At 38.1% G+C, this 13116-nt stretch overlaps 1 protein-coding gene across 1 annotated transcript; it reads left to right on the forward strand.

The window, feature by feature from the left end:
* The first annotated feature begins 3086 nt into the window (after window positions 1-3086).
* LOC142629194 (serine/threonine-protein phosphatase 7 long form homolog) lies at window positions 3087-4278 on the forward strand. Its single transcript, XM_075803162.1, has 3 exons — window positions 3087-3095; window positions 3456-3554; window positions 3688-4278. Exons 1-3 carry the CDS (start codon window positions 3087-3089, stop codon window positions 4276-4278), a joined length of 699 nt encoding a protein of 232 aa, XP_075659277.1.
* The last annotated feature ends 8838 nt before the right edge of the window (window positions 4279-13116 follow it).

Raw genomic sequence — 13116 nt, forward strand, 5'->3', positions numbered from 1 at the left:
ATCTTCAACTTCCTCACCCTTAGAATGTTCACCAAGCTCATTTACCAAATTGCTCAAATCATCCTTAGATTCAACGGAGGTAATTGTCATGAAGGCTCTATAATTCCCGTAACTGTCACACTTTTCTTCCATGTCTGAATTTGAGCTTTCAGAGTCGCTAAGAGTAGTGGAAAACATCTTACCCTTCCCTCTCAAGTAGTTGGGACATTCTTTCTTGATGTGTCCATGGACGTTGCATTCAAAGCACACAACTCCTTGGGGGGATTGAGAGTCCTTCCCATCTTTCTTCCTGAACTCCTTTCTACTACCTTTGGATGATGAGAACTTTCCTTTACTAAAAGACTTCCCACTGTTCTTTATCTTTAGAAATTTTCAGAAATTCTTTGCAAGGAATGCTACTTCTTTTTCCACATCATCTTCTTCAAAAGTGTCGTCCATTCTCTCGTTGATGGTTTTGAGTGTAAGTGATTTGCTTGGCTTGTGAGAAGGTAGTCCAAGTTCATATGTTTGGAGAGATCCAATTTGCTCTTGAATCTTAATCTCATCCAAATCTTTGCTTTCTTCTTGAAGGAAAAATACATGTTTGTATCGCATACAAAACTTACGCAGTGGAAAAATAACGGATCTACTTCATTCATAAATGTTAACATGCACTATGTAAGTTTCAGAATTTGAGAACAAGAGAGTGTACCTTGGAGCGGTGAATTTCAAAACCGAAGATCAGAAGCACTTAGGAACACTTTCAATCTTCACTCCAATTCCACTAACACTCAAGATGTGTGGTCTCTCAATCAGTTTATAAAGGAAGAATGTCAAAGTGTCTAACACTTACATACACACCATTGCACAATAGTGATCTTACAATTCACTTACAGAAAATTCTGTATGTTTCTCCTTTTATATCTAACTGATTATCTAATTGGGCTGGCCTTTTGGGCCTTTCCAATTGGGCTTAAGTGTGTGGCTTGGAGTGAGACCAAAAGGGACCAATAAGATACTAGCTCCAATGAGCCTTGGAATTTTCTGTCAACTCTTGACAAGTCCAAAGTTACCATTAACTATATTTAATACCACTATATAAATATAGTTGCACTCTAGACCTTATTTATAAATTATATTCCAAGACTTTATTATACATGCAACCCTTCATAAAATATTCGTAGTAATACAAAGTCATAAATGTAGACTGTCACTTTGTAAATTACTATATCTTAATTCCTTGAGTACCCGGTTTAATCCTTTAAGTTATTCATCATATATTTATGAAATCCAATTTCATAAATATATACTTTAGTAACTCCTTACTAAAGTGGTTAGGCCTAACTTTCTGAATAACTGAACCCATTAAACTTATCTCAAGAGAATATTTTATACCTCCATTAAGAGACTATGAATTCCATCTTGAGAATATATTTTCCATCAACGCTAAATGTGGTTACCCAACATACTGAGGTTTTGACCATAACTTTAGATCTCACTCTTGATATATCAAAGCAACCTACACTTCATGATCAGGTCCATTATCCTTTTAGGATTAAGAGTTCATGTAAATATAAGTCGTGAGTTTATTATTCATTTGACAGTCGTTAGGAGAATAATAAATCTCACAACGGTCTAGTTCAATATGTCTTAACACTTAAAACATATCAACATATCAACTAGAAATCTCCATTTCCATGATCAAGACAAATGATCTTAGTTGTTATGTTATAGTCTTCATAGATGAAATGCCCAATTTCATCACTGACTACGAACTGAAATTCTGAATTTACAAAGAACTTGTGATTCATCTTTTCTGTAACTAAATTACATAAATCACATACTATGCATCTCATGGACTATATGATAATGTCCCAATATTCATGTTACCATTATTTTTAAATAATAATAAAACAACTTTATTAAACACAACATTAAGTTATACATAATGTCAAACATAGCATTATACAAATAGGATTTAAGGGCACATATCCTAACACTTCTATAACAGTAACCTTCGCACGGTAGCTCTCCGATAAGGACCTTAAGATCTTTCTCAGCACCTTAGCAACCTCAATCTTTTCACCAAGATTGAGCTTGGAAATCATGATTTCGTTGAGCTTCCCATAAAATGAATCAAATGACTCATCGTTACTCATCTTAAGCTCTTCAAATCGAGTGGTAAGCATTTGGAGTTTTGTGTCATTGACTTTCTTGGTACCTTCGTAGGTAGTCTCAAGAATCATCCAAGCTTCCTTGGCGGTCTTCACGTGCGATATCTTGTGAAATTCATCAGTAGACACACCACAAAAGATAGCGTTAATTGCTTTGCTATTGGCATTTGCCAAAGCAAGTGCTGCCTTGTCCCATTCAGACTTGGCTGTTGTGGGTCTAACATACCCATTTTCAACGGAATCCCATACGGACTCATCTATAGAACAAAGAAATGCCCTCATACGGACTTTCCAAAAACCGTAGTTGCTCCCATCAAAGTATGGCAGAGCATTGAGGGATTGTGATCGATCTATCACAAAATGAGTCTTGGATCTCACTTAGGTAATATAACCATAACAAGTGTACCTGCTCTGATACCGATTGAAAGCTTGGATTTGAGTTAAAAACACAAGAGCTGTTTATACCCCAATTTAAAAAATTACGGCTTGGTTGATTTTACTCTAACTTAAACTAAGTGCGGAATAGAGTAAATGCGAGTGAACAAACAAAACAACTACTCTAAACCATATTCATTAAAATACAGTAGTAAAATGAAAGCTAAAAGATTAGGAAAGAGAGATGCAAACACAAGATAACACTCCGACGTGTTATCGAAAAGGAAATCGAAGAACTCGGCAAAAAACCTGTCCGCCGCCCTTCAAGCGGTAAATTGATCCACTAGACAATAAGTTGGGATGCAAGAACAGAAAAAGACCCTCCAAGCCTAGTCTACCCAGTACACCTAAGCCCTCCAAACTCTTACTCCAACAAGATTTCTCAGAACCGTGTCTTATCTAGCATTTCAGATCCCGCAATGCGCCCGATTGCATCCGCCAAAACTTGGCTTCTTCCAATACTTCCCAGTAGCACCAAAACCTCATTGGACATTCAGTATGAGTGTGGTAGGTGTTTGGGCTATACACCTTTCAAGGATTTGGAAATGGAGAGGTAGGAGTAGAGGAAAACCACAATGGATGGTGTAGAGAATTGTAGGTATGACAATCTCATACTCTCAAGGGTTTGAGGTTAGGGTTTTTTCTCTGAAAAGCTCTCTACTCAATATGTGGGTAATGATGGTATATATAGTGTGTATGAGGATGTAATGGAGCTTTAATTTGATTGCTTTTGGGTTGCATGTTAAGTGGGGGTAAGAAGTGATGTTGACAATCTTGTTGGGATCATAATATACTGTATCCATGCTTTTTTTTTATATTAATTTTGGTTTACTTGTCAGATAATTGCTAACAATCTATTTGCTGCAGGCACTAGATAGAGTGCAGCCTGGACTCGACGATCATACCCAGTTGACCCGGCAGCCGAATCATCGGTCAACTCCTCTTTGGAGGCACGCCTCCGATGAGGTATGTAGTTGTATTATTAATACATATTTGTTTTATAATTACCTCGTGTGCATTACCTAACACAATGCTCGTCCGTGTGCAGGAGGTGCTTGGCATCATAAAGGTTTGATGCCGTAAATGTGTATTGCCGCAGGCTGGGCTAGACCCACGTATCATGCAATACATAGATGCAGCAGGTTTGACCGGGTTATTCAAGGTTCGTGAGATGGAGGTCGACCATGCCTTGATCATGGCCTTGGTCGAGTGGTGGCATCCGGAGACGCACACGTTCCACTTACCCCATGGAGAAATGGGTATCACCTTGCAAGATATAGAGGTGATGTTGGGGGTTCTGGTGGATGGGGTGCCTATCACTGGGAAAACAGACTTGAAATGGAATTTGGTGTGCCGAGATTTGTTGGGGGATGAACCTCCAGTGATACCGAACACAAACAGGTCTACCCTTGCTGGGGCGAGGTTAAAATACACGTGGCTTGATGAACGGTTTACCGCTTCCCCAATTGCGGACGCTGGTGACAAAGTCGTGCAGCAATATGCTTGCTACCACCTACTTATACGGATGGGGGCCTTGTTGTTCATGGACAAGTCGGCGGACCGGGTCTCAGTGTTGGCTTTGCAGTTCCTCAACCCAATCAACAATGTGAGGCAGTACAGTTGGGGTAGTGTAGCATTGGCTTGGCTCTACAGGCACCTTTGTAGTGCATCAAAGAAGGATGTGATGTAGATTGGAGGCGCGCTCTTGTTGGTGCAGCTATGGGCCTATGCAAGGTTCCCACGAATATGCCCTATTACGACGCTGCCTCTACCGCCAGTACACTCGGGGCCCCTTTCCATTAGTTACGTTCATTGAGTTCTCGTTATTCAGGCTAAATGTCTCTTAGGAATAATTATTTATGTGTAATAGTATATTATATTTTATTTGTCTCTTTGATATAATTAAAAAAATGTGAAACTAACAAACAAAAGAAACTTATCAATGCTTAGTATATGGATGTGAGATATTTGTGCAAGTTTGTTAATTGTAAGTTCAGTAACGAGCATTTGTTGAAACCCCATGTTTGCTAGGTGGAGCGGCACAAAGAGCACCGCAAAGCATGCCACACACGTCCTTGTTGCGTACCATATTCAATTTTCTTATCCCTGCACACAATCTTCTCTTTTTCTTCCCCAATTTTCATACACTGCGAACTCTGTCTCAGGCTTGAACTCAATATAATTTCTTTGAATCTTGGAAGACATTTTCTAAGCCTAAAAATAAGTTTATCAATAAAATATAATAAAATAGGGAGCACAAAAAAATAAAAGATAAAAGAAAACAAAAACCTAGATCTTTTACTATTTTCTGCAGATCAATGCTAGTCATTGTTTTAATTGCTTGTTGACTTCATTTTGTTAATATTTTGAACACAATGTTACCGATATTTTACTTTCTGGCAATAATCCCTGAAGATTTTGTGTACAAATTAAAGCAAGAAATTCCATGCTTTCCATATTACATATCACAAACATAATCTTAAATTAGTATGATGTCTCACTATCACAAATATAATCCACTTATGCAGATTGTATGGGAGCCCTACAAGCTTATGCTGGGCTCCTTGGCTGCGTATTGCATCGCCGGGCAGCATATTTGGAGGGCCGAGGTGCCATTGATATACTTTTGGATAGTGGAGGGGCATCATCTCGAGCGGGTCTTCCGTCAGTTTGGGATTAAGCAACCAGTTCCACTTGTTGTGGATACGTCGACTGAGCGTCACAGGATATCCCTCTAGGGTAAATGGGAGAACTGGTGGCAGAACATGCTCCCCATATTTAGCGATGGGCGAACCGAGAGCATGAAGTTCGTGCTGCCCCCCTCCTAGACAGTGATACAACATACCTCGTTGAGTACATGACGTGGTACAATCACAGCACAAGGCGGTACATAATACCAGAGTCTGCATACTGGGAAATCATGGTGAGGCAACAATTCCTTCCCCTTTGTTGAAACCATTCTTCGATTAAATATCTTCAATTAATTATTGTCGTTACATCTCTATGAGTTTATCTTTCATTATATTTTAAAGTCAAAAAATACTATGATTTAAGTTCTTCATAAATAAGTGAATTTGTCTTGATCCAATTTGTTTGCGTGAGGAATGGTTATTTTTTGTTTTTTTGTTTTTGGTTGGCTTGTAATTTCAAACGGATGGTACAACTCTCTTTAGTAGTGATAATTAGACATTTCATGTTAATTCATAGTCACAGTAGATAGGCTTACCTCCAGGACTGAAAGCAAATTAGATATTTCATGATAGATATTACCTCTAGGATTGGGAAGTCCCTTACTAAACTGTTTGTAGAATGCAATTTCCAACACCTATCTTTCTTCAAAGTCAAAGCCTAAAAAGCTAGTAATAGCAACTTCTAGTTTCTCAGGCCACAAAATAAAAGGAAAAAGAAAAAGGGACCTAACAGATTGGATATTGTTGTAGAACCACGATGTCTACAAAGCAACCATGAAAATTTCTAAAGTTGGGAAGGCAACTCCGGATTCTGTTGCAAGCAACACTATTTGGAATCCATATGCTCCTTATTTAGAATTTCATTAGCTATATATACTACAGACTCTTTTGAAATTCGAATAGATTTATCCATATTTTGCATCATACCTGCATTCTTGCTTTTATGACGCCCTTGTTTTGCAGGTTCAGACAATGCTTAGGTCTCTACAGAGATACGGCGAAGGTTCTGACATGCACAATGACCTTAAGCTGACACTAGAGCTTGTGGAAGAGCTGGGCCGACTTAAATTGGTAGATGCCCTTGCAGAAGCATCCGACATTGGTAGACAGGCCTCGGGTCGTAGCGGGCAAAGTGGTGGGTCTCGAGGTGGTGGACGCCGTGGAGGTGGTCGAGCTGGTCGTGGCTGTACGACTTAGCCCGATCCCATCTACGACGAAGAGGTTGACTCCAAGGCAGAAGAGTCATGGCTTGTGGGTGATTGGGTACTGTCTGACGATGGCGGCAGGACACTATGATGCACATCTAATGCTGCTGCTGGGCCATCCCACACCGCCGGTCATGAGGACACTGTTCCAGCCCAGACTACGTCCCGTGGTGCTAGCACGGACTATGAGGACCCTCCTTGTATGTCGCCCCTAGTTTTCAGTGGATCCGTCCATGATGGTGGATGCATAATTGTCCCCACACCAGGCATGCCCACCCCACCTCTAGTGCATGTGGAGCCCACCATGGCAACTTCATCTCCAACCCCCCACGATGAGGCTGTATAGATTGAGCAAATACCAGCTGAGGACATTGAGCCGGTTGAGGATTTGCGATGATCGCGACGCCCTCCTGCGCATGCTCCTGATTGCTGGACTGGTGATGGTTTGTACTTCGTCTATACTTCTCATCTTCTTGAGCTACTTATACTATGCATTTGATTGAATATGTTAATTTAATCATACTTTTGTGTCTGATGAAACAGGTAAGATTAGACCTGTGTGGGCATATGGGCAGAAACGAAAAGATCATTGAGCAGTCAGATAGTGTGTGCTTATACTTCCTTCCCAAAAGTTGACTGGATATTTCCGTTTCACTTTTCTTTTAAAGTTGTATCTTTTTTTTAGAGCTTATATATGGTGGAAAAAATGCAGCCCGTAATTCGTACATATTTGCAATTTTTTTCATTTTGGCTTTTGTGCGTGCTTCTTCTTACTGGGTTTTTGGTTTTAGATTTTTAGCTACCTCAGTAATATTTTCACACAAACTTTATGACAAAATGATGTTAATCCTGCAGTAGCCTGCAAGAGGTTGGTCAACACAGTGATTCTTGTATTTATGTTGTGCCATTCTAATTTCTTTTTTCACTTGTTTCCTTGTTAAGAAATTTATTTGAACTTCAATTATTTAAATAATTTTTAATTTATTCCAGAGCAGTGTCATGTTCAGAAGACTTACAAAGAATGGAGGAGAGTTTGAGGAGCAGACTCAGGAGCATATTAATGACTATGCCAGTGCTAGTTTGAGGACCTTGGTGCTTGCATATCGTGAACTCGATGAGGAGGAATATAATAAGTTTAATGAAGAATTTACTGAGGCCAAGAACTCCATGAGTGCAGATCATGAGGAAATGATGAAGGAAGTGGCAGAGAAGATTAAGAAGGATTTGCTTATAGGAATTGCAGAACATGTCACCCTTGTAGTCTTAACTTTCACAATTACAAAATTTTAGGTTATAGAGAATATTAATACAAATTTTCCATGAGAATCTTTGGAGGTCAATGTCATGGAAGGAAAAGATCCCATGAACAGTGCTTTATTTTGTCATGTGTATCTTTTGTGATTGTCTCTAAGTCTAGTTTCTTATTCATCGTGATTATGGTTTTTTTTATTGTAAACTGTATCTTCGTGTTGGGCTTTATTTTTGTTAATTTATCCTGCTCCATATATGCCTTAACTTGGTCCTGAGAGTGTCATGGTTATTTTACGCCCCGAATTTTAGTCGCTTTCAATATCTTTTGGGAGTTAGTGTTCTATTTCTTTTTCTGGGTGATTAGTTGTTGGTATCTGCTGGGACACTAATTTCTTTAATCTAAATGCAATGTTGTTTTCTCGTTGTGTAGAACAATCTCCATGAACTTTGGTCCCTTCTCAACTTTCTTCTGTCTGAGATATTCCTGAAACTTTTGACGAATGGTTCCAAATTTCTGGTGAAAATGATCAGCAAGAAGTTGTCCAGCAGCTTCATAAGGTAGGTTAAAAACTTCTGATTAGGGAGTGTGTTTTATGTTATGTTTTCTAGCCTTCTCTCTCTCTGCCCCTTCAAACACGCTTTATCTTTTAAGCTGATGACATATTTAAATTTTAGTTTTCTTCATTTAAAAGGTCCTACGCCCTTTTCTCCTTCGAAGGTTCAAGTCAGATGTGGAGAAAGGTTTACCTCCAAAGAAGGAAACAATTCTTAAACTCGGCATGTCACAAATGCAGAAACACTTTTATAGGGCTTTATTGTAGAAATATCTCGAAGTTGTTAATGCTGGTGAAGAACGTAAGCCTCTTCTGAATGGTTATGGCAATGCAGCTGCGTAAATGCTGTAATCACCCATATCTTTTTCAAGGTGTTGAACCTGGCCCTCCATATTCTGCCGGAGATCATCTTATTACAAATGCTGGTATGCTATTTGTTCCATGTAATTTTGGGTTTGTAGGGTTTTTACATTGACAAATGATCAAACCTAATGGACAATCAATTTCAATTTGCAGGTAAAATGGTTCTATTGGATAAGTTGCTTCCGAAGCTGAAAGAGCGTGATTCTAGGGTCCTGATATTTTCACAGGTAATTTTTCTTTAAAATTGTTCTAGTAATTATGTTGTTGGTGACTATGGTTGGCTTGATGATTTTATTTGCAATAGATTCTTGTTTGGTAATGGATACATGCTTTGATATGCAGTGTTATTTTTTATGTATTGTATTTGTATTTTTCCTGTCTGATTGTGTGGTTAGTATATGTTTTTATAATTCAGATGACGAGGCTGCTGGACATTCTTGAAGATTACTTAATGTTTCGTGGATACCTATATTGCCGGATTGATGGGAATACTGGTGGAGAAGATCGTGATGCTTCCATTGATGCTTTTAATAAGCCAGAGAGTGAGAAATTTGTTTTCTTATTATCAAGTAGAGGTGGAGGCCTTGGTATTAATCTTGCTACAGCAGATATTGTCATTCCTTATGATAGTTATTGGTGAGCATCCGTCTTTATTTTCTTGTGGAAGTTACTGTGGTGTGTGTATGTGCATTTCTTTTTTCTCTCTTTTTTTGCTATTTTTGGTAGTTTGTTGATGTTTGTGGTTTTCTCAGGAATCCCCAAGTTGATTTGCAAGCATAGGACCATGCTCATAGGATTGGTTAAAAGAAAGAAGTTCACATTTTCTGGTTCTGCCCAGAGGTTTGGATTTGTGTTTTTTTAAATAACATATTAGAAGCTAGATGTAATAATTTTTAATCACCTTTGTGATTGTAAATGATTTATGGAACAGTATACTATTGAGGAAAAAGTTATTGAGAGGGCTTATAAAAAGGTAGCACTTGATGCTTTGGTGATCCAGCAAGGACGATTAGCAGAGTAGAAGAGTAAGCATTTTTTTTGTATTAAATGATTTTCCTTTTAGCGTCCTTTTTTTTTTGGGACAAATTTTTTTATTAAAAATTATCCACATGCATTTTTCTTCTTTGCAGCTGTTAATAAAGATGAACTACTACAGATGCTGAGGTTTGGTGTTGAAATGGTTTTCAGTTCCAAGGATAGTACAATTACAGATGAGGACATTGATAGAATAATTGCAAAAGGAGAAGAGGCCACTGCTGAGCTTGATGCCACGATGAAGAAATTTACAAAAGAGGCAATGAAATTTAAAATGGATGACAGTAAGTATATTTGTTTTCAAGAGATTTTGCCTATTAATATATATAGTTGTACAGTTTTTGCTTTGCAATGATGATATAATTTTAAAATGTCTAGTGCTAATATTGATGTGGTTTTGTGCAGCTGCTGAATTGTATGACTTTGATGATGAGAAGGTAAAGGAAATTCTGTCATGTTTTGTTCATCAACCAATATAGGTTCTTCAATTTGTACTTTGCTTGGTGTTGCTTTAAGGCTCACTTCGTAACTTACTGCTGTCCATGCATTTTGTTGTGGCGTGAAGGACGAGAACAAGGTTGATTTCAAGAAACTTGTTAGTAATAACTGGATTGAACCACCAAAGAGAGAGCGGAAACGAAAGTAATATCATCTTTTTTTTTTAATTTAAAAAAAAAAATTTAATGCATTTTAATGAGTTTCAATCATTATATGAAATCATTTTTCCCCATGTAGTTACCCAGGATCTGAATACTTTAAGCAAACAATGCGCCAAGGTGGTCCGGCAAAACCGAAAGAGCGTCGGATTCCTCAGATGCCTCAATTGTAAGCACCTATTGAAACTTGTGTCAAAACTGCTATCCTGTTCTCACTTGCTATGAAACCTATTTATTTGTTTATTTATTCTTTTCTTCTGTTGCTGGCAGGCAGGTTTTCAGTTATTTAACACTCAAAGGCTGAGTGAGCTGTATGAAAAGGAAGTGCGCTTTCTGATGGTGGGTATCATTGAGCTCCTGCATATATGCTTTCGGCTTTGATAAAAGCCTCGTACATAATTGATCTCAAGTTTTGTGTTTATGCATAATTTATTTACTATTTGACAATATTTCAACAAACACTGTGATACGAATTAGCTGAAAGATATAATAGATGTGGATGAACCTGAAGGTATTTGGGTATCTTCTATATGATTTGCATCTACCCGACTCTTTATAATCTTATTCATTTTGCATTAAATCCTTCTCTAACTGGGTGTTAAAACATTTAGATATAGGAGACCCATTGACTGCTGAAGAGCTCGAAGACAAGGAACGGCTATTAGAAGATGTGAGTGAGTGGATTATATGTCACAAAAAAGATTATGCAAGTCACCTTTTTCAAAGCTTGGCTATTGGTGCATGTCAGGGATTTTCTTCATGGAGTAGGAAGAGATTTCAATACTTTCATCAGGGCATTGCATATGCCATTTTCTTTACTGAGTTTCATACTGCTGAATTATTTACAACAAAAAAAGAGTCTGCGACTTTTTATACTAGTCTTTGCTCAGGAAGACCATGAGGGACGATCAACTTTGTCTTTGTAAATCTTTGTCAATTTTGAACCCTTCTATAGGTATAAAAATTGTCATAGTTTTGAAAGTGACTATTGAGAAAATTTTGTCATTTCCCATGTAATCATGTTACTCAAATAACTTCAATAAACTGTTTTTTTTATATATAAAAAAATGCAAAATAACTCTCTCTCTCTCTCTCTCTCTCTCTCTCTCTCTCGGATTATGCAAAATGACTTCAAGTACAAGTGTTGAATCATTAGTGATAGTCATCTAGTTAGTCTCTCACATTATGCTCTTCGTGTTACACATTTTTATTTTATTTTTACAAGTCATAAATGTGATTGATGTTAATATCCTCCTACCATACCAAAATATTACTAATTTAGTATTGGCCCAAAGCTTCAAGGGCCTCATATTGTGCCCAACGCAAATCTCTCTTTTTGTATTATGTAACTACACAATAATGGACTGAAGTGAACCAAATTTATCTCATACAACCACGTCAATACTGAATAGGGTAAAATGGAGCGAATAGAACCTACTAGACCGATTAGGACCAAATGAGACCAAAGTAGACAGGATGGACCGAATAAGACCAAAGTAGTGCTGAAAATAATAAGGTTACTTGCCATATATACATATCTGCCATCCCAAGTCTTCTAGAAAACGATGTTGCTTCTATTTAAACCACACACACGAAACTAGTTGGCATATAGACATATCTTACAGAATACCACAACAAGAAGTCATATTTTTGCATTCATTTACCCGTACGTTGTCTCGTTGATGCATTGACTTCATCATCCCCCACAACATGGGCCACCATTTCATTCAACATGTTCGCACTCAAGGTTGCAATCCTCCTTACGTGGTCACGCTCCTCAATGGCAACTTCCAACTGATACCTCAACAAGTTTTCCTAATGTCTCTACTATCGTAGTTGGTTCCTCCGCTTGGAGAAGTGCTCGATGGAGTTGAGGTTGACATGTTCGGAGTTGCCCACGATGCAGACGCACCACCCTGTAAATCCATACCATTACGATGCAAATACTCCATGTATGCGACTTTTGCTTCCCTTCGATCTTTATATGATTTGTGATTGGCATTTGGGAACTTATGAACTTGTCTGCTCGCATCTAGCCAACTGTTGTATATGCTTGGAACACGACCATTAAACACAATGTAGGTACATCCCATCCCGCTCTACAAACACGCATTGGTGGGATGTCTTTGCACCAGGATTTGCAGATGCATACCTTCTTACTAGTGGAATAGGTATAGGTTGTTATAGGAAAACTGGGAAGAAGAACTTGATTTCTAAGAGGTCGAGTTATGTAGAACAAGATCCCCTGGAGGTTAGGAATAACTCGATTTCTAAATAATCGAGTTATGAGGGTAACTCGATTCTTCATTTGTCGAGTTTCTAAATTGCCATCACATCAATAACGTCTAGTAAATGTAACTCGGCCACCTAACAGTCGAGTTTTTAGTACCTTGACTACCTAGAAATTGTGTTATGATTCACGACCCCTTCTCCACATATGGGAACCCATGCACGTGTTTGGCTTCTGAAAAGCTTTACGGTGATGGGTTCTAAATAAGAAAGCTTGACAGGATTCCTAATTTCCTACTAGTTCCTGTGTTGGCATTTTCCTCCTCACTATTTCATCCTCACCAAGCATGCTATAGTTGTGGTCCCCTCCTTCTTTGTTGTGGCACATCTTCCTTGACTGGTATATCTTCACTTTTGTAGAAACTGTAATTACATTTGGATTGACACTTTAGTGTGTGGGTTTTGATTACCTTCTTAGTATGATTTTGACACTCTGTGTGTATATATACATATATATATATATATATATATATATATAATATGTA

Source organism: Castanea sativa, chromosome 3, assembly GCF_040712315.1.
Source record: "Castanea sativa cultivar Marrone di Chiusa Pesio chromosome 3, ASM4071231v1".
In the NCBI taxonomy this organism is placed as follows: Eukaryota; Viridiplantae; Streptophyta; class Magnoliopsida; order Fagales; family Fagaceae; genus Castanea; species Castanea sativa.

Excerpts from the sequence above, each read along its gene's own strand:
- LOC142629194 (XM_075803162.1), top strand. Across the intron at positions 3,555-3,687 it reads GGAGGCACGCCTCCGATGAG|GCTGGGCTAGACCCACGTAT; the intron begins GTATGTAGTTGT and ends GTATTGCCGCAG.